Source organism: Erythrolamprus reginae, chromosome 1, assembly GCF_031021105.1.
Source record: "Erythrolamprus reginae isolate rEryReg1 chromosome 1, rEryReg1.hap1, whole genome shotgun sequence".
NCBI classification, from domain to species: domain Eukaryota; kingdom Metazoa; phylum Chordata; class Lepidosauria; order Squamata; family Dipsadidae; genus Erythrolamprus; species Erythrolamprus reginae.
Genome location: NC_091950.1, coordinates 327,980,158 through 328,004,506, shown reverse-complemented (window position 1 = coordinate 328,004,506; position 24,349 = coordinate 327,980,158). Strand labels below are relative to the sequence as shown.

Sequence of the window (24,349 nt, the reverse complement as noted above, 5' to 3'; positions counted from 1 at the left end):
GTTTAAGCACTGGTGTGCTACATTGAAGCACTGGTGTGCTACACTGGTGTGCTACAGTCAAAGCAATGGAAACTGCAGTTTAATGTTTCCAAATGTAAAATAATGCACTTGGGGAAAAGGAATCCTCAATCTGAGTATTGTATTGGCAGTTCTGTGTTAGCAAATACTTCAGAAGAAAAGGATTTAGGGGTAGTGATTTCTGACAGCCTCAAAATGGGTGAACAGTGCAGTCAGGCGGTAGGGAAAGCAAGTAGGATGCTTGGCTGCATAGCTAGAGGTATAACAAGCAGGAAGAGGGAGATTATGATCCCGCTATATAGAATGCTGGTGAGACCACATTTGGAATACTGTGTTCAGTTCTGGAGACCTCACCTACAAAAAGATATTGACAAAATTGAACAGGTCCAAAGACGGGCTACAAGAATGGTGGAAGGTCTTAAGCATAAAACGTATCAGGAAAGACTTAATGAACTCAATCTGTATAGTCTGGAGGACAGAAGGAACAGGGGGGACATGATTGAAACATTTAAATATATTAAAGGGTTAAATAAGGTCCAGGAGGGAAGTGTTTTTAATAGGAAAGTGAACACAAGAACAAGGGGACACAATCTGAAGTTAGTTGGGGGAAAGATCAAAAGCAACGTGAGAAAATATTATTTTACTGAAAGAGTAGTAGATCCTTGGAACAAACTTCCAGCAGACGTGGTAGATAAATCCACAGTATCTGAATTTAACCCTGCTGTTCTGTTCGGGTCGTATGTGACCCGAAACCAAGTTTGAGTCCCTGTAAAACATTTTCCCTGCATATCTGAAACTTGAAATTCCATGAGTTTTCATCATTTCAGGGGTTCTCTCTATGAGAATTTTTTTTGGGGGGTGGGGGGTTTCTTTCTTGCTGAAAAAAAAAACTCCCTAATGTTATGTTCCCGGGTCTATTTGACCCGGACTGCAAATTGATCATTTTAGGTACTTATATTTGGTCTTTTTGAAAGCTTTTTTCACCTGGAAACAGGTTTGAACATTTCTGCACACAATGATATGAAAATTGAAATGAAAAAAGTAAATCTTATTGGTTTATTTCGTGGATATAATGCATGCCCCCCCCCCGTTTTTGTGAATTTTTTTCAATTTTTCCAGTTCAATTTTTTCAATTTTTCCAGTTCAATTTTCATATCATTATGTTCAGAAATGTTCAAGCTACCAATCCCACACCAACTTTAGTAAAATAGAATGGATTTTGCTAGCAAAACTATCCATAAAGTGAAGACTATTTCAAAAAAATGGAGGGGCATGCATTTCATCAACAAAATAAACCAATATGCATCAATTTTTCCAGTTCAATTTTCATATCATTATGTTCAGAAATGTTCAAGCTACCAATCCCACACCAACTTTAATAAAATAGAATGGATTTTGCAAGCAAAACTATCCATAAATTGAAAAAAATCACAAAAACGGGGGGGGGGCATGCAATATATCCGTAAAATAAACCAATAAGATTTACTTTTTTCATTTCAATTTTCATATCATTGTGTGCAGAAATGTTCAGACTACTTTCCAAGTGAAAAAAGTTTTCAAATTGACCAAACATAAGCACTTCAAATGAAGAGTTTTTGGTCCGGGTCGTATGTGACCCGAACATAACATTAGGAAGTTTTTTCGAACAGAACAGCAGGGTTAAACATGCCTGGGATAAACATATATCCATCCTAAGATAAAATACAGAAAATAGTATAAGGGCAGACTAGATGGACCATGAGGTCTTTTTCTGCCGTCAGACTTCTATGTTTCTATTGAACTGGGAATTGCAAAAACCTAGTGAATTATACTGACATGCCAATAAAAAGAGTAGATACTTCATTAGAAACATAAATATTCTTTTGACATATTCCTAGCTTTCTGCTTACATGGTGCAGTGGTTAGGATGCAGTATTGCAGGCTAATTCTGCTGATTGCTGATTTCCAGCAATTTGGCAGTACAAATCTCATTGGCTCAAAGTTGACTCACTCGTCCAAGGTCAATAAAATGAGGACCCAGATTATTGGGGGCAATTTACTGACTCTGATAAACCACTTGGAGAGTGCTGTAAAACACTGGGAAGTGGTATATACGTCTAAGAGCTATGTCTATTTTTACCCTCCTTTACATATAATGGCATGACTGCATATCATGCAGTGTGAGACAGAACATGCCTACACATATACAAATTATCAATGCATCTATATGGAAAAGCTGGAGGATGGTTCTTCTCATTTTTAATTCACTGTTGAGCAGACTCAAAGAAGCATAGCTCTGCAGGAAAGTTAATACTTTTAAAATAAAATGGCTTCTTTTACTGAATATGACTATATGAGGTCACAAATACAACACCTAATATGAAACAATATATAATTCTGATTAAGCATGCTGTCCTTTGCATGTGTGGTCTAAATTAATAGGATATATATATAAGTAGGCATGATTTGGGACTGAGATATGATTTGTGCTACAAGACTGTAAGAACTTAAGTAGAATCAAACAACTTTCCTCCCTTTGGCAATTATGGCTACAGTGATGTATCTTATAGCTAAAATGCATGTATCTTCCAAAGTAAATTTTCTACAGCCAGTTTTATTTCTACCAGAACTTTATGAATATATTTTTTCTTACTCTTTCATGTTGGCAAGAATATTTCTCACTGGGGGAAAATATACCTGCTCTAATTTTAAAACTATAAAGCTTATAATGGAAAATTATTATTAAAGGCATTGTCACGTAGAGAGCAGTGTCTTAGGGTTTGTGAAGTGAGCGATTGTGAAGCAAGTGAAGGTTCCCTATTTCATTTTTAAGCACCAGGCAATTAAGCAGTCTCTTTTCCTTAGCCAGGTTGTGAATGGCATGAAAGGATCATTGAGAGTCTAACAGAATCAAGTCTTTGAGAAGGTAAGCAAAAAGGAAGAACCAGGCCTTGCTTGAGAATCACTCTGAAGTAATTCAACCGCAGGGGACTCATCAACTCACTGGGATGCACCAAAGGATAAATCTAGCTAAGAGATTTATCCACTTGCAGCAGTAAAGTATTAGACACGGGGTTCAGATAAGTGAGGAAATGTTACACGCCGAATAGCATGTGAATCACATTATTATCCAAACACGTTCTTGATCTTGTTATTGTTTAACTAGGTACATCTGAATTACTTAATTATTAATCCCAGAATTTCCCAAGTGTTTCTGACCAAAGAGGTCTCTACTAAGCGCTTTAAAAAGGAGTTCTTTTATATAATGGATAAGGTTTTTTTCTCTAATAGTGGTCTAATATCACTTAATATCCAGCCTTAGTCATTTTTTTTTATTTCGTCCCCAATGAAGCAGAGCCAGAAATGGTGGTTAAGCAAAAAAAAATCAAAAGTTGGGGACTACAGCAGCAATTGCTAGAAAAGCAGCATATAACTTCCTCCCCATCCACATACAGACCTTGTAAATAATATTACAGTACAAGAGCAACTGATATGATCTGTTGGAGTTTTGTCCATGCAGTTGTTTACTTTCCAATGTGAATGAGAATAAAGACACACGCGAGCATTGTTGCCACGAGGCATTTATGCACTGGATTTTGTGCTACCAGCAAAAGAAAATATACTGCTTCTCATATGTGTGTGTGTGTGTGTGTGTGTGTGTGTGTGTGTGTATATATATGTAGATTGTTCTGAGTTCGGGTTTTGCCCTGTGTAATATTTTGCATGTTTATGCGACGTTTCGGTGAAATCACATTCACCATCATCAGGCTGAAGTTTCCAAGCTTCGTGCTGTTGTAAAATGGAATGTTTGCAACTGTCATTTCTTCCTAGTATATAGTGTGGGGGTGGAGATTTGGTTTGAATGTAGCAAATAGATTGGGTGATTATGTTTTAGTGATCTGATTGGTTGGTGTAATCATAATTATTAGAAGGATTGACATGGTGATTTTTATGAAGTGTTTTTTGTTTAAGGCTGGTTTCCAAATTTCCAAATTCCAAAATCATAATTATTATCAGTGACGGAAGGCAGCCGCCTGGCCCGGGAGGCTCGACCAAAAGGGTCCGGGCTTGATCTGCTGAGCCTGGCCGGCCTGGAAGATTGCAGCGCGCATTGCCTGTGGCGGCCAGGGAAGCCAAGCTGGGAGCAGCGGCGACGCTGCTCCGGTTGCCTGGTCCTCTCCTGCCTCCCATGCTGATGTTCCCCGCTGCGTCGGGCGCCGCCAGCCCCAAGTCGGACGCACCCTCGCCGCCGCGCCCAGCCGCTGCCCGCCCAGGATGCAGACCTGCTGCCTCTCCCCGCGCCCGCCGCCAGCCCGATCCTGCGCCTCCTTCTTCCCCCCCAGCCAAAAATACAAAGGCGGTCTGCCACCGCCTGCGGAGCAATGGGAAGCTGAAGCCGCTGGCGGTTTCAGACTCCCTTTGCTCCACGCTGCTCCGCCCTGCCTGTCATGCGGCGGCAGACCGTCTTTGTGTTTTTCACTGAGGGGGGGTGCAGGAGGACCTTCCTGACTCCCTCCCCCAGCGTCGGACCTCCTGCCCTCCCTCCCAGCCAAAAACCCAAAGCGGCCTCCCGAACGTTTTCCGTCTTACCAACCTGCCGCCGCCGCTGCTGAGAAGCCCCGCCGCCCGGCTGTCACCTTTTAAAACAGCCGGGTGGCTTCCCAGCAGCCTCCCGAAGCCGAACGCCAAACCCGAACTTCCGGCTTCGGCTTCGGGAGGCTGCTGGGAAGCCCCCCGGCTGTTTTAAAAGGTGACAGCCGGGCTGTGGGGCTTCCCAGCAGCCTTCGGAATGCGGAACCCGGAAGTTCGGGTTTGGCGTTCGTAAGACGAAAAAAGTTCGTAAGAAGAGGCAAGAAGAGTTCGTAAGAAGTTTGGGTTGTTCGTAAGACGAGGGGTTCGTATCTTGAGGTATATATATATATATATATATTGGATACTGTAGCCTAGAGGATAATTCTCTGCCTTACAAGGCAAAGGTTGCAGGTTCAAGTCCCAGTGGGTATGGCTAGCTGATGAGGCCAAAATAAGGCCGAAATAGATCTATCCTAGTCTCCCTTAATTTTCAAATTCAGCAAAAAAACATGTGACATATATATATATATATATATATATATATATATATATATATATATATATATATGTTAAAATGTTTTCAGAATATAGTTGTCGGCTATAAATATATTAACTGCCTTGTAGTGGTCCTGGGTTGGGCCTAGAGGCAAAAAGGAGCTGTGACGTTCCTTAAATATACCAGGGTGATCCGACTTAAGAAAAATATATATATATATATATATAAAAGCATAGAAGTCTTGCTAATACAAAAAAGAAGGCTAATTGTGATTCAGATCAATGCAGAAAGATAATTCTTAATATACTACTATAATATAACATCTACTTCAGTATTTCCATTTTAACATTGTGATTAAGATAGTTAAAATCAATTAATAAGACTAAAAACTTATTCATAACATTTCTTAATATACTATTATAATATAATATCTACTTCAACATTGTGGTTAAGATAATTGAAATCAATAAGATTAAAAACTTATCCATTAAATTTCAATATGTCATTTATTCATTTTAATAAATTTAAATTTTCTAGAATTTGTTTATATATTTTTAATAATCCTTTTTCACATATACTGCTTCTCCTTCATAGCAGGTTCTGAATCACTATTATAAAGATCCAGCCTGCAACTGGACAACATTTCAAATGATATCACACATCAAATACCATACCACTTAATGAATTTGATTGTACATTTGTATTTGTATTTGTATTTATTAGATTTGTATGCTGCCCCTCTCCACAGACTCAGGGCAGCTCACAACAGTGATAAAAACAATGTTCCAGGACTTATATTCCATTGGACTTATATGCCACCCTGAGTCCTCAGAGAATGACGGCATATAAGTCCAATTAATAAATTTTATATGAAGGTGGGATGAAGATCAGGTAGGCCAGGCTCTTGCCTTGCAGTACAAGTAAGAGGTAAGGCCAGCAACATTCCTCACTCCCTGTGTTAATTTGAAATATCTGAGCTCAAAGTGATCTCCTGTTCTATAATCACAAGACCTTGGAATGTTAGGGGATATGGTTCACTGGTTAGTGAGGAGTGGAAAATAGCTAGAAAACAGAATCTGTCTCCTTATTTTCTTCACTGCTGAAATGCTTGTATAAAGAAAATACAGCTAAGAATTGGTTTGATATGTGCAGGATGTCTAAACTAGGACACCTGTTCTCTATCAATGTTTCAAGGAAAATCTGTAGAAAAGGTGGTCAGCAAGAGTATAAGACAGATAAATAAGGAAAAATAACTTATCCTTACTGTTACAGTGCTATTGAGGCCATTGATATCTCTGGCTGTGGAGCTTGAAAAGATCCCTGGAAGCTCCCTGGAATGTTTCCCACTTTATACTACTTCAAGGTTTCTTTATGTGATTTGTGAGGGCTTAAAATTTTGTACTGGGGCTAAATAACAACAACAACCCACTGCTATCCAGTCTATTATACCAGTGTTCCCCAACCTTGGCAATTTCAAGATATTTGGACTTCAACTCCCAGAATTCCCCAGCCAGCAAATACTGGCTGGGGAATTCTGGGAGTTGAAGTCCAAATATCTTCAAGTTGCCAAGGTTGGGAAACACTGTATTATACCAATGATCTGTAAGTCCTCTGGGAGTACGGCGGCATATAGACTTAAATAAATAAATAAATGTATGATTTTAGAGACTTGGGAGCATATTCGGTCAATCTGCAATTTATCTTCTAGCATTTAAAATACAGTGTGTGAATGAATACTCTGGGAGTTGTTGGTGTCATAATGCATTGGCACAAGAAAAACTATACTCGTATTTGTTGCAGAATGCATTTATCTTCAAACATTCTTACAAAAACTGAAATAGCATGTGGTTCTAACTTGTGATTGACAGTAGTCTTGATCAAAGTTGAATGTAATGCCTAAAGTGTTGTGGCGTTGTTATGAAAGGCAAAACATTTCATACCATTTAATCATCCTTGCTCATAGAGGTAGCTAACAATCTGTTTAGTCAAAGTGAATATTTAATATTCTTCAGATATCAGGAACAAATTGGGACAGCAAAAATATGAAAGTTTCTAATTTGAAAAATGAATGAATGAAAGAAATTGTACCTTCCTTATAGGTAGCACTGATGGAGAAGAGATTGTAAATTCCACCTCAATTTTACTTCTCATCCATGATTACATAACCTCCAGGTATTGAATTAAGAGATTTGAGCCTACCCAACCACCACCACCCCGACAATCAATCAAACCTATCAAAGTCTTGTCCCAATCCTTGGAGGCTGTATGGATGAGGGAGAAATCAGCTCTGACTCAATCTGACCAAGTTAGAGTAGCTGTGATTATTGAAACTGCCGTTCCATCTTCACTTCTGGATTGGGGTTTCACTTCCTCAGTCAGAATAGGAATCATGTTGATTCATAGTTCCTACTCAAGGAGCAAGTGGCAGCTGTGGCCTTTAAGATATTTGCAAAGTTCCATCTGATGTACCAATAGTACCCTAGAGTGGGGGACCCTTCAGTCAGTCACTTCTATCCTGGTCACCTCGGGACTTGTCTACTACAATGCATATTTCAGGACTCTGCCTCTCTTCCCATGATCTTCTAGAACAGTGATGGTGGCATATGGAGCCATATCTGAAGGCACGTGAGGCATTGCCCCATGACAGCTGCAGCACACATGTGCGTGCTGGCCAGCTGATTTTTGGCTGTTTTCCCTCTCCCCAGGCTTCAGGAAGCCTGAGGATAGTGAAAAATGGGCCAACGGGCCAACTGGAAATCTGAAGTTAGACCTGTGCGCGCACACAGGGGGGCAGGAGGGGTTATGAGGATGTACAGGGGGGAAGTGCGGGGGTTGTGTGAATGCACATGGCCGGAGAGCATTGCATTATGGGTGTGGGCACGCGCATACACGCTATCATGAGTGCGCAAACCCTTTTGGCACCGAAGCCAAAAAGGGTTTGCCATCACCGTTGTAGAAACTTAGACAAACCCTGGCTGTCCTGTTTATTACTATCCTGAAATTTGATGTCTCTTCACAATTATAAAGGAGTGAATGCTGTTGTTATTGTTTTTAAAAATAATTGTTAGATGGGTTTTTGTTTACTTTTGGACTATTTATTGGATTGCTGCCTTATTCTTGTATTACTACTACTACTACTACTACTACTACTACTACTGCTACTACTACTACTACTACTATTATTACTATTATTATTATTATTATTATTATTATTATTATTATTATTATTATTATTAATTAGACTTGTATGCCGCCCCTCTCCGAGAACCCGGAGCGGGTTGATCATTGAATATCTTTGAAAGTGAAATGTTTAATCATTTATTAGAAGTGTGGCTTGCCCATCTATTCCAAACAGCATGGCCATTTTTATACTGGATCTGGAGGAGACTGGTTTTCCCTCTTCATTTCAGCATAAAAACACAGGGCAGTTGCAAGTTACATATTTTCTTATATAGTTTTTGAGGTGTGGGGTTAAGTTTCCTGTTCTCCATCAGACATGAAAATATGTCAAACTGATAAAGGAGGTATTTCTGCGAATCATGACACAATGTACTCTCTTTTTTCCTACCCAGGTGAAAAAACTAGCTCATTGCCAAAGAAGGACAAGGGTGCTAAATCTCCCTTGTCATCAGCTTACATAGGAAGTTTGAGAGCTTACTGGTTGTAGCCTTTCTTTGACAGAACAATTGATAAATGGGACAATTTGTCTCCAGAAGTTGTGGGTGCTCCAACACTGGAGATTTTAAAGAAGAGATGGGACAGCAATTTGTTGAAATGGTACAGGGAAGTGATGGCGAACCTATGGCATGGGAGCCACAGGTGGCATGTGGAGCCATAACTGAGAGCACGCGAGGCATTGCCCTATGTCAGCTCCAGCATGCATGTGTGCACTGGTCAGCCGATTTTCAGCCTTCTTTTCAGCTGTTTTCGCTCTCTCCTGGTTTTAGGAAAGCCAGGATATCTGCAAGACCGCCTTCTGCCGCACGAATCCAAGCGACTGGTTAGGTCCCACAGAGTTGGCCTTCTTTGGGTCCCGCCGACTAAACAATGTCGTTTGACGGGACCCAGGGGAAGAGCCTTCTCTGTGGTGGTTCCGACCCTCTGGAACCAGCTCCCCCCAGAGATCAGGATTTCCCCCACCCTCCTTGCCTTTTGTAAGCTTCTTAAAACCCACCTCTGCCATCAGGCATGGGGGAATTGAAACATCTCCCCCTTGCCCATGTAGTTTTTGTGTATGAATCGATTGTGTGTTGTTTTTTATATATTGGGGTTTCTTTTTTGGACTTTTTAATTTAAAACTGTAATCTAGGTTTTTAAATATTAGATTTGTTACTATGTACTGTTCTTCACCATTGTTGTGAGCCGCCCCGAGTCTGCGGAGAGGGGCGGCATATAAATCCAATAAATCTAATCTAATCTCATGAACTCCGGGGACAGTGAAAAATGGCCCAACAGGCCTACCGGAAGAACGGAGGCTTCAGTGAGGCATGGGGGGCAGTACAGGGCTTGTGCACATGCGCAGGCGGAGGGAATTGTATTATAGGTGTGGGCGCACATGCACACACTATCACACTCACACATACTCTTTTGGCACGGGAGCCAAAAAAGGTTCGCCACCACTGGTATAGGGTCTCCTGCTTGGGCAGGGGTTTAGACTAGAAGGCCTCTAAGGTCTTTTCAAGTTCTGTTCTTCTGTTTCTTTTCTTAATTGGTGAGTTAGAAATATAACATTTATTTATTTATTTATTCATTCATTCATTCATTCAATCAATCAATCAATTTTTTATGCCGCCCTCCTCCTTACACTCAGGGTGGGTTACAACATGTTCACAATATCACTTTTTAACAGAACAAACATATTGACCCCACAATCTGGGTCCTCATTTTACCCACCTCGGAAGGATGGAAGGCTGAGTCAACCTTGAGCCAGTGATGAGATTTGAACCGCTGACCTGCAGATCTACAGTCAGCTTTAGCGGCCTGCAGTACTGCACTCTACCTGCTGCATCACCTCGGCTCTAAAAATATCGGAGTTTTTATTTTTATTCTTTATCTGAATTCTACTGGAAATGTATTCCTGCTTCATACTAGACGAATGAACACTCAGGAAATGTTTGTTTGCCAATGACCTCTCTACTGAATTTTCATACTAGAGAGTACTTTTAAGAAGTGAATGATTCTCGCCTTTCAGGTTTCTAAAGGGATCTTTTTTAAAATTAGCTCTGCTATCCAAATATTGTTACCTCCATCAGTAAGGTCGAAAGCTTGAAAACACTATACGAGGGTGGCCCAGAAAGTAATGCATCACATTTTTTTCCTTCTCAGCCTACAGTAACGGTACGAATGCGAAAATTTAGATATATATTATTTGAATTGTCAGGAGTGCATGTGTAAATTTTGTGTTTCTTCAGACAGATAGTGTAACTGCAGCAGTGGCATCTTTAAGTGATGTACGTTATAAGCAGCATGTCATCACTGAATTTCTCATGTGGAGAAAGAAACTGTTGGGAACATTATTGTTAATGTTTGGGCCATTAAAGGATGCCATTCGCGGAAGACATTTTGAGGATGAGGAAGAGGTCATTTGCACAGTACAGAAATGGCTTTGTGACCAGAACAAAGAGGGGTACTGACAGGGCATGCACACCTTTGGGTCTTGCTGGAGGAAGGCCATAGAACAGGAGAGATATTACGTGAAAAAATAGGGAGCGTAGAAGAAACATCATTCTTTCTTGTGTGTAAGCTTCATTGTGTTCTATAAATCCTGAAGAAAAAAAATGTGGTGCATTACTTTTTGGGCGACCCTAGTATTTTGTTTTTACAAGAGGATTGCAAAAAATGAATGACGGAGAAAATTTCCCATGTAATTATAAAATAAGTGATAACATGAGTTACTACTGTATATAACAATGAATTTATTTGCTTCAAAAAAAATCCTGTTAAAAACTTGCTGGTGATGTCATGATGAGATCATGGAACTAGTTTGGTTAGTGGTGGCCCACAGGTGCCACCATTTTTTTTAAAAAAAAAAATTGAATGGAGGGATTGGGGAGAATTTTTTCAAGGTTTATTTTTCTTCTGCACATGTGCAGAAGCTGAGTTTTCAGTTGCCCTCTTGTTTTGGCTTTTTTGGGGGGGAGTGGATCTTTCGCAACTGAGCATGTGCGCGACCACGCAGCATGAGAGGAAGCAAGCTGGCAGCGAGGTAAGTTAGGACCTACCCCTGCTGTAGAAACAAGTTTGCATAACAGGCAGTCTTCCATTGAATAACTATGATATCCTAAGTTGCATAGGGTGGCGCAACAGGTAAAGTGCTATACTGCAGGCCACTGAAGCTGACTGTAGAGCTGAAGGTCAGCGGTTCAAATCTCATCACTGGCTCAAGGTTGACTCAGCCTTCCATCCTTCCGAGGTGGGTAAAATGAGGACCTGGATTGTGGGGGCAATAGCCTAGCTCTGTTAAAAAGTGCTATTGCTAACATGTTGTAAGCCGCCCTGAGTCTAAGGAGAAGGGCGGCATAAAAATCAAATAGATAGATAGATAGATAGATAGATAGATAGATAGATAGATAGATAGATAGATAGATAGATAGATAGATGATAGATAGGTAGGAAGGAAGGAAGGAATGGTTAGCATCGCAGTTTCACTTCTGGATTGATGTAAAGAATTGCTAATATTTTTGGGGTATGTTTCTGTCTGGGTATAAATTAATAAATTAATATTATTTCTGACCAATTTAAGAAAATTAGAAAGAAAAATGCATTATGGTACTTTCTGATGAAGCAAAACTTTGGCAGAAATAAAATTCACTTCCACTCCAGCAAAAAGAAAAAAAGACAGGTTAGTGCAATAAATAAATAAATAAATGCACCTTTCATTAAAAATGTATCAAGTTTTCTACAATTCTAATCAAATTTGAAATAGATGTTTTGAGTACTCTACTTTTTGAGGTTTGCTGGCATATTAATTTTTCAAGTAACCATCAATACTTCATGCAAACATTTCTATTCCGTTATTTTCTAATGTCAAAGTACAAAAGGTTTTGTTACAGACGAGAATAGGAAGCATCACTTTTGATGCTCGTATACTCTGAATGGTGAGGCTTTACTCAAATCAGTTACTTCTGTCTTACACTAAGCCTCAACAACTAAGCTATTCATGGTACTTTATTATGCTATTTGGTGAACGGAACTGTGAAAATAGGTTTATAAAACAAACATAACAGCTGGAAGGGTCCTTGAAATTCTTTTAGTCCAACCACCTATTCAAGCAGGAGACTCTATATCATTGATGGTGAACCTATTTTTCCTCAGGTGCCGAAAGCCTACACACATGCACTATTGCATACACGTGAGTGCCCACACCCTAATTCAATGCCTGGGGGGAGGAAAAACGGCTTCCCTTGCCCCCACCCCGGAGGCCTTTTAGAGGCCAGAAATGGCCCATTTCCCGACTTCCGGTAGGCCCAGTAGGCCCATAACCATAGAGTAGGCCCATAACCATAGAGTAGTGTTTCTTAAAGACTACCAATGCCCCCTCTGGGATCCACAAAATCAAAATCATTTGCCAAATGTTAAAGATACTTGCAAAAAGTTTAATCTTTCTGACCCAGCTACAAGCTAAAGCAAATACTCAGGTCATCAGCTGATTGTGTCCCATTATCTGTAAGTATGTTATTTTATTTATTTATTTATTTATTTATTATTGATTGATTTTGTCCAATACACAATAAGGGTTTTAATGGGTATACACATAGTAAAATACATGATAAAGGTTATAGAGGATATACTCATAGTAAAATATATCTAAGAAAGAATAGAAGAGAAGTTATAGGAATAGAACATATCAATGAAAGAATAGAAGAAGAGATCTAGGAATAGAAGAAAGGTATAGGAGATATAGGAGAGCAATAGGACAGGGGATAGAAGGCACTCTAGTGCACTTGTACTCGCCCCTTACTGGATAGGTCAGCCATGGATAGTCCAAGGGTAAAGTGTTGGGGGTTTGGGGATGACACTTTGGAGTCCAGTAATGAGTTCCACACTTTGACAACTCAGTTACTTTTATTTATTTATTTATTTTATTTATTCTTTGTCCAATATACAATACATATGAAAGAGAATAGACATTAAGTAATATATATAAAGATAGAAAGTAACAAAGAAGAGAAGTAGAAGGAAAGGAGAGAAAATATATGAGATATGAGATAAGGAAAGACAATTGGACAGGGGACGATAGGCACATCAGTGCACTTATGTACGCCCCTTACTGGCCTCTTAAGAACCTGGAGAGGTCAATCGAGGAGAGTCTTAGGGAGAAATGTTGGGGGCTGGGGGCTGACACCACTGAGTCCGGCAATGAGTTCCACGCTTCGACAACTCGATTGTTAAAGTCATATTTTTTACAGTCACGTTTGGAGCGGTTAATATAAAAGATTAAATTAGATTAGATTTATTGGATTTATATGCCGCCCCTCTCCGAAAACTCGGGGCGGCTCACAACAAGATAAAAACAATACCTAATAACAAATCCAATACCCAATTAATTAAGTTTGAATCTGTTGCGTGCTCTTGTGTTGTTGCTGTTGAAGCTGAAGTAGTCGTTGACAGGAAGGACATTGCAGCATATGATCTTGTGGGCAATACTTCAATAGTCTTTTAGGCGCCTCAGTTCTAAGCTTTCAAGATCCAGGATAGTTAGTCTATTTTCGTAAGGTATTCTGTTTCGAGTGGAGGAGTGAAGTCATATTTTTTACAGTCAAGTTTGGAGCGGTTAAAATTAAGTTTAAATCTGTTGTGTGCTCTTGTGTTGTTGTGGTTGAAGCTGAAGTCGTCGCCGACAGGCAGGACTTAGCAGCATATGATCTTGTGGGCAATACTTAGATCTTGTTTAAGGCGTCTTAGTTCTAGGCTTTCTAGGCCCAGGATTGAAAGTCTAGTCTCGTAGGGTATTCTGTTACATAACTCTTCACCACCACATCAACTAATTCACCAAGATAAACAGCAGGGATATGTTCAGAAATCTGACCAGAGAGTCATATTTATTATTCATTCAATTTATATCTTCAAATATCCAACACATTATGAAAACAGCAATTAACAACCAATATCATCAGGATGCAGTGACTCAGTGGCTAAGACATTGAGTTTGTCGATCAAAAAGTCAACAATTCATCAATTTGAATTCCTACTGCAGCGTAACAGGGTGAGCTCCTGTTACTTTTGCCAGCTTCTGCCAACCTAGCAGTTCGCAAGAATATAAAAAATGCAGGTAGAAAAATAAGAATCACCTTTGGTGGAAAAGTAAAAGAGTTCCATGCGCCTTTGGTGTTTAGTCATGCCGGCCACACAACCACGAAGACGTCTTTGGGCAGCGCTGGCTCTTCCGCTTTGAAACAGAGATGAACACCGCCCCTAGAGTTGGGAACAACTAGCACATATATGCGAGGAGAACTTTTACCTTTATCAATCATGTCCACTTTTTAAATTCTCACATTCACAAGGATAGCAAGTAGAATTCAATTGCTATATGGCAAATATCAAAAACTGATAAATGTAATATTTGCATGAATTGCAAACTCCATTAACTTAAGTGTTTGGTTTCCTGGCTCAAACACACAAGACTCTACCCAGAGATTTATACAACAGAAACATAGAAGATTGATGGTGGAAAAAGACTTCATGGTCCATCTAGTCTGCCCTTAGTCTTCGGAGAAGGGAGGCATACAAATCTAATAAATTATTATTAAATTATTATTATTATTATTATTTCCTGTATTTTATCTTAGGATGGATATATGTTTATCCCAGGCATGTTTAAATTCAGTTACGGTGGATTTGTCAATCACATCTGCTGGAAGTTTGTTCCAAGCATCTACTACTCTTTCAACAAAATAATATTTTCTCACATTGCTTCTGGTCTTTCCCCCAACTAACCTCAGATTGTGCTCCCTCACCTTAGATTGTGCCCCCTACAGAGGTAGGGAAAAATATTAATTGCAGCTTAGCATGAATCCCCTTTGAAACATTGTTTCTCCTGAAATAAAGAAAAAACTCTGGCTAATTTTAATAATGTATATTTAATTTTTCCCCATCGTTTAATGTATATTTAACTTTACACTTGTCAGTCTTGGAGCAAGATAATCATTGATTGATAATATAACCAATATTTGTGTACATACACATACTATGTGTGTGTGTGTGTGTGTGTGTGTGTGTGTATTTTTCTGTTGAGTCACCTGGTATACCCAAATATGGGTGGCAGCATATTGCAGCTTAGAGGGTAAAAGCACTGTCTAGCAAGGAAAGCAGCCCAGGTTCGAATCATAGAAAGGTATGGCTAGCTGATGAGAGCTCAATAGCTCAAAATAGATCTATACTAGTCTCCCTTTATTTTTTTTATCAATTCTTTGCAATTGTGTGTGAGTGTGTACGCATTTTAGTTACTTTATTTGATCGAACATAGTGAAAAACTTATTTGACTGTAATATTTTGCATTTAATTTTTAAAGCTCAAGTGACCTTTGGAAGAAAAAAAATCCACCCTGAGGGGCAGTGTTTGAATAACTATTTTAACCTAGCAATTTTTTCTAAAACAGAATGAAAACAAAAACTGACTCGTAGGATAAAATACTACATGCTACATAAGAGCTTACTTAAAATCTTAGGCTGCATCTTATCCTACTGAAAATCTTTTTCACAATGCACCCAGTTTTCTCAGTATAAAAGCTTTTAAAGTACAAATATATATATATATCCATGATGTGACCACAGGCAAAAGGATATGAAAGCATCAAAGAAACGTAAGTGCTGTTCTCCAATATGGACTATCTGCTTGCACACTGACTGACTGAACCTGCTGCCCTTTTCAGAATGCCTCTGGCAAAGAAGAAGAAAGATTTGCTATTCATGATCAAAAAAGTCTTTAGATTCAATCTCCTTTGGTAATTCCCCATCAAGGTTGTCCAACTGCAGTGTGCTTGGTCTCAGTTTTTTTTATCAACTCTGACCTTTCCCAGGGAGAGGGGCAGAGAAACTGCATTTATTAAAGCACATATAAAGGTATTTTCTGAATAAGATGTTAGATACTAGCAGAAAAGTTATGCCTTTCTGCCACCTTCCCGTTTCCCTCCTAGGACAATATATGACAAGTTTGGTTGAATGCTAATCAATAAGACACCATTTTGTGTTCTTAGTTTTTAAAAATGTACGGCTCAGTGAGAGTATATCTACTTTCCACATTTATCTGTGGCATTAGAATTTAAATAATCTCAGAGGATTAGTTACTCTTTTTTAAAAAAAAAAGACTTCCTGAGAGATTTGTCTATAATAAGTATTTCCCTGACTTAGTATAAGTTGAAGTTAAACCATAGCTTGGTTTATTGGTACCATTTCCTGCTGCAGGTTTCTTTCCCCATCTAAATTTATTTATTTATTTTATTTATTGATTGATTGATTGATTTTATTTTATTGATTGATTGATTTTGTCCAATACACAATGAGGTATACACATAGTAAAATACATGATGAAGGTTATAGAGGATATACTCATAGTAAAATATATCTCAGAAAGAATAGAAGAGAAGTTATAGGAATAGAACATATCAATGAAAGAATAGAAGAAGAGATATAGGAATAGAAGAAAAGTACAGGATATCACGCTGTATATTTGCCAGCCCCTCAGACACATTTAGTAATGAAAGAGTTAACTATGTGTGCCTTCCAAGATCCTCCTATTATGATGTAATATCCTGCCAGCTCACTTCCTTCTTCTTCAATCTTCAACTCTCTTCTCTTCCATCCTCCATTATGTAAAAGATGTATATTTGAGTTGTCCCTCGAGACATGTTTTATTTCTGTTTTTACAATAAAGATATCTTGTTTTGAACAAATGACTAAGGCTTTTATCCATCGACTCCGCGGGGTTAAGGTCCTAACAGACTTTAATCAATTCTACAAACCGCGACATAGGAGAGCAATAGGATAGGGGACGGAAGGCACTCTAGTGCACTTGTACTTGCCCCTTTACCAGATTCTGTCAGGGAAGGGAGAAACTGACCCCCGTGGATTCTTTACCAATAATGCTACTACACAGTCCAATACACATCCTACTCAATTGAATCTCCAATTGTGTCAGAGGCTATATGTTAATTTGCTCTTGCCTCTAATGGCCATGTTGACAACCTAGTGATGGAGAACCTATGTTATGGATGCCACAGGTGGCACACGGAGCCATATCTGCTGGTAAGCAAGCCGTTGCCCTAGCTCAGATCCAACGTGCATATGTATGCTAGCCAGTTGATTTTTGGCTGACACAGAGGCTCTGGGAGGGTGTTTTTTACTTCCAGAGAGCTTCCGGGGGGAATGGGGAAGGGTGTTTTTACAATTTTTACAGTTTTGCGGAAGCTTGGTCAAATAATGCAAGTCATAACCATACCTTCTTGGTTTAAATTCTTCTAATCCCCATTATTTACAGATTTGGAATCTTATTTTCAAACTGCAGAAAGATGGCAATATGAATTGGAAGGTGACTAATTTTGAACAGCTGTTCTCATTAATATCTTTTAAATACACCCCCCCAAACTCCCCCCCCCCCCCACTTTCATACATTTACTGAATCAGTATCTCTGGATTATACAGTACATCCAAAAGAAATGAGATAATCATTTACAGATGCAAGATTAACTGAAATACACATGGAAGGAGGAGAGGGAACAATTTATTTTGGAATACAGCAATTAAATAAAGCCTTTATAAAAACCCACTAACTATGCTTTTATGCAGGAGCAAGAAAGATGGACTATTGACTATCATTAATGCGGCAGCATTTTCCTCAAAGTTTCCCTGGATGATTAAAATGTAAAACTGAGATTCTGTGTCTACAAAGGTTAGCATCAGTAGGCAATCACAGCCAGCTGCTGTGTAGGTTCGTGTGCAAATGTTCTTGAACATTAAACCTTTATCCTTGCTGAAACTCTGGTTAATTGCTATGAAACTAAGTAACCAAACCATCTGACCAAAGCATTCGCTTATTTAGTGGGCAGCTTCTCTCTTTGAATCGATTCCCTTGATGGTTTTTGGGTCTGTGTCATGCATTCTCCATCAGATAATTTGACTCATTTGGCTGTTTTAAGGTATGTTTGTTTGGGCAGAGATATATTTGAGATGTTGGTGGATACCAGGATGTAGACCAATAGTATATAATCTATTAAAAAATGCATGTAAAAGAACCTAGATTCTTAATCTCTGGAGATTTTCCGAATCCTTGGAAAACTGATAAACCACAGTAGGTACATGGACCAGAGGTCAAGTGGCTATACAATAGGTGCCCAACAATATGTATTGTTTAGAATGAAGACTTTAAGGATTAGGGGATTGCCTATCTCAGAAATGACAAGCAGTCAGAAAGAGGAGGTAAAGTAGAAACCCCTAAGAAGATCAGGCAGCTGTCAGCGCTCCCATCTTATTGGAAAGTTGGAGAACATTTTTGCTGCTGGAACTTAAGGGTTTTAGAAGCGCTCATCAACTGCACCCATTGAAAGATTCTTTAAACATGAAAAGAGGTAAAAAAAAGCAGTAGCCAAAGGTGAGAAGTTTTGTTTTTAATGTTATGTCCTCCAGGCATTTTTCCACCTGTAGAACTGTGTAGCGAGAACCCAAATCATTTCGGTTCAGTGTTAAAGCATGTGGTTTCCTTCCCCTTTTTTTAGACAGAAAATTTGTTCTAATTCACTTTGCTTCTTGCCTAGGTCCCAGAAGCATAGTGACTTTCCTTTTTGTCTATTTGCCCATAAACACAATACCTGGCTCCCATTGCCATTAAAGCATATTTCACTATAATCCAGATTTACCCAGGGAGAATAACTGTAGTGAAAGATCAATACTTCCCTGCTCTTTTGTCTCCCAGCAGCCCCTTTTTATTTATTTTTATTTATCAAATTTAGATGCTGCGAATCTCACTCTCAGAGTGGCTCTTCAGAGTGATCTATTTCCTACCGGGTGAGCACAAGCAATAAAGGATACCTAAGGAGCAGCTGTAAGGCATTTTCTAAGCATCTGGAGGACAGTCACTTAGATTTACTTGGAGCTTGCTTCCAGATGGGCAGGTCCAAAGGAGTTGACTGAGGCCTGATTGGGGATGAGCCTTTGGTCTGCATAGGGTCCTTTGAAGTGATGGGCTGCTTCCAGTACTGGCCACTCTATAGAGTGGTAGTAAATTTCAGGACGCATGTGCACATCCCCGGCTGGCATGCGTGCGCCCCACGTGAGATTTGGCTTCTGTGCATGTGCAAAACACAAGCCTACTGGGCCCATCAGAAGTTGGGAAACAGGTCATTTCTGGCCTCTAGAGGGCCTCCTGGGGTCAGTGGAAGCTGTTTTCCCTCCCCAGGTATTGAATTATGGGTGTGGGCACTCATGCATGCGTGTTACTATGCATGCACGCTCTTTCGGCACCCGAGGGAAAAAAGGTTTGCCATCACTGCTCAAGGTGGATCTGGTTCATTTGCTTTTAATTTGCCAGCTTTTCTCACCATAACAAATATGGCCCCACATGTGTTTGCCCAGAATTGCCTGGTGCACCAGTTGCGGCCCTATTTGAACAGGGAGTCACTGCTCACAGTCACTCATGGCCTCATCACCTCGAGGTTCGACTGCTGCAACGCTCTCTACATGGGGCTTCCTTTGAAAAGTGTTCGGAAACTTCAGATCGTTCAGAATGCAGCCGTGACAGCTATCGTGGGACTTCCTAGATTTGCCCACATTTCATCAACACTCCGTGGCCTGCACTGGCTGCCGATTAGTTTCCGGTCACAATTCAAAGTGTTGGTAATAACCTATAAAGCCCTTCATGGCATCGGACCAGAATACCTTCGGAACCGCTTTCTGCCGCACGAATCCCAGCGACTGATTAGGTCCCACAGAGTTGGCCTTCTTCAGGTCCCATCGACAAAACAATATTGTCTGGCAGGCCCCAGGGAAGAGTCTTCTCTGTGGTGGCCCCGGCCCTCTGGAACCAACTCCCCCCAGAGATTAGAACTGCCCCCACCCTCCTTGCCTTTCATAAGCTATTAAAGACCCACCTATGTCGTCAGGCATGGGGAAGCTGAGCCCCTGGGTTATATTATTTATGTATGGTATGAGTGTGTTGTACGGTTTTTAAATAATGGGTTTTAGACTTCTTTTAATGTATTAGATTTGTTACATTGTTGTTATTGTTGTGAGCCGCCCCGAGTCTTCGGAGAGGGGCGGCATACAAATCTAATAAATTATTATTATTAAATTATTATTGTGTTTTCTGAGAATGACCTTTCTGAAGGCTGTGGATGGACATAAGCTGAATGTGTGGGTCCATCCGCTGTTTGCAATGACCATTAATGCACTCAGCAATTTGAGCTCAGCAAGACCAACTAGCCAACATTGTAGTGAAAATTGTTCTTGCTCTTTAAAGGTTTGATAGATTCTGAATATACCTGGCTTAAACTAATAGGATTTAATTTTGCCTTGCAGCTGCATCCGTACTTCACTAAATATACATTATTTGAATAAGCCAGCAAAACAGGGGCTATAAAATGTATATTCAAGAAAGTAAAATTGAATCCTTTCATCAAGAAAATTATATTCCTTATTAAATTCAACACACCGTGCAATGTGTTTTGTACTTATCCACCGTTGCTGGACTATTTATGTCCTCGGTTGACAATTTTTCAGACCCAGTGGTAGTTAAAGTTGTTGGTTTACAAAACTGTAAATTATTTTTTACTTTGCATTTAGATCTTGATAGCATCATGCTTTTTAAGCGAGTTTTCTTCTGATGCATTGGTTGGGAATTTCAGAGCATTGTCTTGGGGGGAAATATTTTTCTCTTTCCACCCACTGGGCAATAGTCACAAAAAACTGCCATACAAATGTCTTCCTATTTCCTCCATGAGGTATTTCAAATTATGTTCGCATATAGGTTCTTGCTTCTGGTGGGTTTTCGTTTTATTTGTTGTATTGCATTTATTAGGTGTTTCAACACACAGTTAATGAGCAGCAATTTAAGGATGTTTATTTTAAGAATTACGCATTATGCTTTATGAGCAATGCATTATGAGCCAGGGTGACGCAGTGGTTAGAATGCCTGCCAGCTGCCTGCAATTTGGCCATTCAAATCTCATGAGGTTCAAGGTTGATTCAGTCTTCCATCCTTCCAAGGTGGGCAAAATAAGGAACCAAATTATTGGGGGCAATATGCTGACTCTATTAACCACTTAGAGAGGGCTGTAAAGTAGTATGTAAGTCTAAGTACTATTGCTATTGCTAATACACACACACACACACATTATGTGTTTGTGTGTGTATATATGCATACACACTGTGTATATATGTATATATACATATATACATAATACATAACAAACCTACGTGTGTGTGTGTGTGTGTGGTTGTGGTTGTATGTGTATGGTTGCCAGCTTCTTTATGACATCAGAGACCTTGAACTAGAAAATCTAGATCTAGATTCTCTAACCTGATCTCCTCTGATTATATTAAGGCTGAAGATTGAAAATTCCCAGCTGGGAATTTGGCAATACTTGGTCTTTGACAATACAAACTTGTTTGGAGAGAGCAGGCTATAATTAATGTACAATAGATTTGGATAAAGCCATGTGTTACTCCATGTTACTCCAACACTCCACAGTCTGCATTGGTTGCCAATCGGTTTCCGGTCACAATTCAAAGTGTTGGTTATGACCTATAAAGCCCTTCATGGCATCGGACCAGAATATCTCCGGGACCGCCTTCTACCGCACGAATCCCAGCGACCAGTTAGGTCCCACAGAGTTGGCCTTCTCCGGGTCCCGTCGACTAAACAATGTCATCTGGCGGGACCCAGGGGAAGAGCCTTCTCTGTGGCGGCCCTGACCCTCTGGAACCAATTGCCCCCACCCTCCTTGCCTTTCGCAAGCTCCTCAAAACCCACCTCTGTCGTCAGGCATGGGGGAATTGAAATTTCCCCTTCCCCCTAGACTTATAGAATTTATACATGGTATATTTATATGTATGATTGGTTCTTTAAATTGGGCTTTTTTAGATTATTTTTAATATTAGATTTGCTTACATTGTCTTTTTATTGTTGTTAGCCGCCCTGAGTCTGCAGAGAGGGGCGGCATACAAATCTAATAAATAAATTAATTAATAAATGTGTGTTTCTGACTTTGTTCTCTCTACCACATTGTTATCTTGAGGAACATTTGAATGTTAACAAATGCACCCTTCCAATCCAATATTTACTGTATATAATATGGAAGTTACAAGAACATGTTCATTTTTCTCCTTTAATGAAGAAGAGATAATCACACAGAATGAAAAGAAGTACAAATGCCCCTTTTCTCTCCGCTGATATCTAAAGAGCTACATATACACCTTGTACAAAAATACTGTGTGGCATTCTTTCTAACCGCTCTTAATGAGTATCCTCCTTTTCTACTGACACTGGTGATTTATCTACTGCCTCAAACTTCACTTAGACTTAGATAAAGAGAGGACATGAAGTGCAGATATGTAATCCTTTTTTTATCTCTTCTTCAATATTGTAGGAATTCTACTTTAAATGTGGAGCACACCCAACCTCTGACAGTGAGACATCTGTGCCGCTGAACCTCATTACAACAAATACTCGGTACATCTCGTGTATAACCTGTACAGATGTTAGGTAAGTCAGCTTGAAGAATGCTGATGGGTAGTCTTGGTAATACGGGAAACCGATTTTGTCTCTCGTCTTCTTTTCCTTTTCTGGACGTGATGTTAACCAGTGGCATGCGTACCAGATGTGGTACGCAATGCCCTCTCTGATGGCATGTGAACTATCACCCCAGCTCAGCTCCACCACGCATGTGCCTCCCACTGGCCAATTGATTTTCGGGTCTCTTCTGCACATGCGAGGGGCCAAGGCGCATACAGGCAACATGTATACATGTGGGGAAGCGCAGGAGACTCTCACACACACGGGGATGGGGGAGTGTCACAAATGCATTGCATTATGGGTACAGGGGGTGCATACGTGCTTTCAGCATGGAATGACAAATAGGTTGGCCATTACTATTCTTTAGTATCTTTTCCTTTGTCCTTCTGCTGAAATAGTTTCTACACAATTAATTTCTTAGCTTTCATAATGTCTATTAGAATGTTGATTCTAAAACCGAACGGATGAAAAAAACTGTTTTATATTTTAGAAACATAGAAACATAGAAGTCTGACGGCAGAAAAAGACCTCATGGTCCATCTAGTCTGCCCTTATACTATTTTCTGTATTTTATCTTAGGATGGATATATGTTTATCCCAAGCATGTTTAAATTCAGTTACTGTGGATTTATCTACCACGTCTGCTGGAAGTTTGTTCCAAGGATCTACTACTCTTTCAGTAAAATAATATTTTCTCAGGTTGCTTTTGATCTTTCCCCCAACTAACTTCAGATTGTGTCCCCTGGTTCTTGTGTTCACTTTCCTATTAAAAACACTTCCGTCCTGGACCTTATTTAACCCTTTAATATATTTAAATGTTTCAATCATGTCCCCCCTTTTCCTTCTGTCCTCCAGACTATACAGATTGAGTTCATTAAGTCTTTCCTGATACGTTTTATGCTTAAGACCTTCCACCATTCTTGTAGCCCGTCTTTGGACCCGTTCAATTTTGTCAATATCTTTTTGTAGGTGAGGTCTCCAGAACTGAACACAGTATTCCAAATGTGGTCTCACCAGCGCTCTATACAGCGGGATCACAATCTCCCTCTTCCTGCTTGTTATACCTCTAGCTATGCAGCCAAGCATCCTATTTGCTTTCCCTACCGCCTGACTGCACTGTTCACCCATTTTGAGACTGTCAGAAATCACTACCCATAAATCCTTTTCTTCTGAAGTATTTGCTAACACAGAACTGCCAATACAATACTCAGATTGAGGATTCCTTTTCCCCAAGTGCATTATTTTACATTTGGAAACATTAAACTGCAGTTTCCATTGCTTTGACCATTTATCTAGTAAAGCTAAATCATTTACCATATTACAGATGCCTCCGGGAATATCAACCCTATTGCACACTTTAGAGTCATCGGCAAATAGGCAAACCTTCCCTACCAAACCTTCCCCTATGTCACTCACAAACATATTAAAAAGAATAGGACCCAGAACAGACCCTTGTGGCACACCGCTTGTAACCTGACTCTGCTCAGAATACTCGCCGTTAACGATTTTGAATTCCTATTCAGTTGATCAAGTGCCCATATAGTGCATACATGGAAATCATTT

At 39.7% G+C, this 24,349-nt stretch overlaps 1 protein-coding gene across 2 annotated transcripts in view; it reads left to right on the top strand.

The window, feature by feature from the left end:
• The window catches only part of PRKN (parkin RBR E3 ubiquitin protein ligase), an 890,155-nt gene that overhangs the window by 429,464 nt on the left and 436,342 nt on the right, over positions 1-24,349 (top strand). For both annotated transcript variants that reach the window (XM_070733810.1, XM_070733812.1), the window contains one exon: positions 22,641-22,756. In XM_070733810.1, the coding sequence (XP_070589911.1) occupies positions 22,641-22,756 (116 nt within the window). The remainder of the gene's footprint in view (positions 1-22,640; positions 22,757-24,349) is intronic.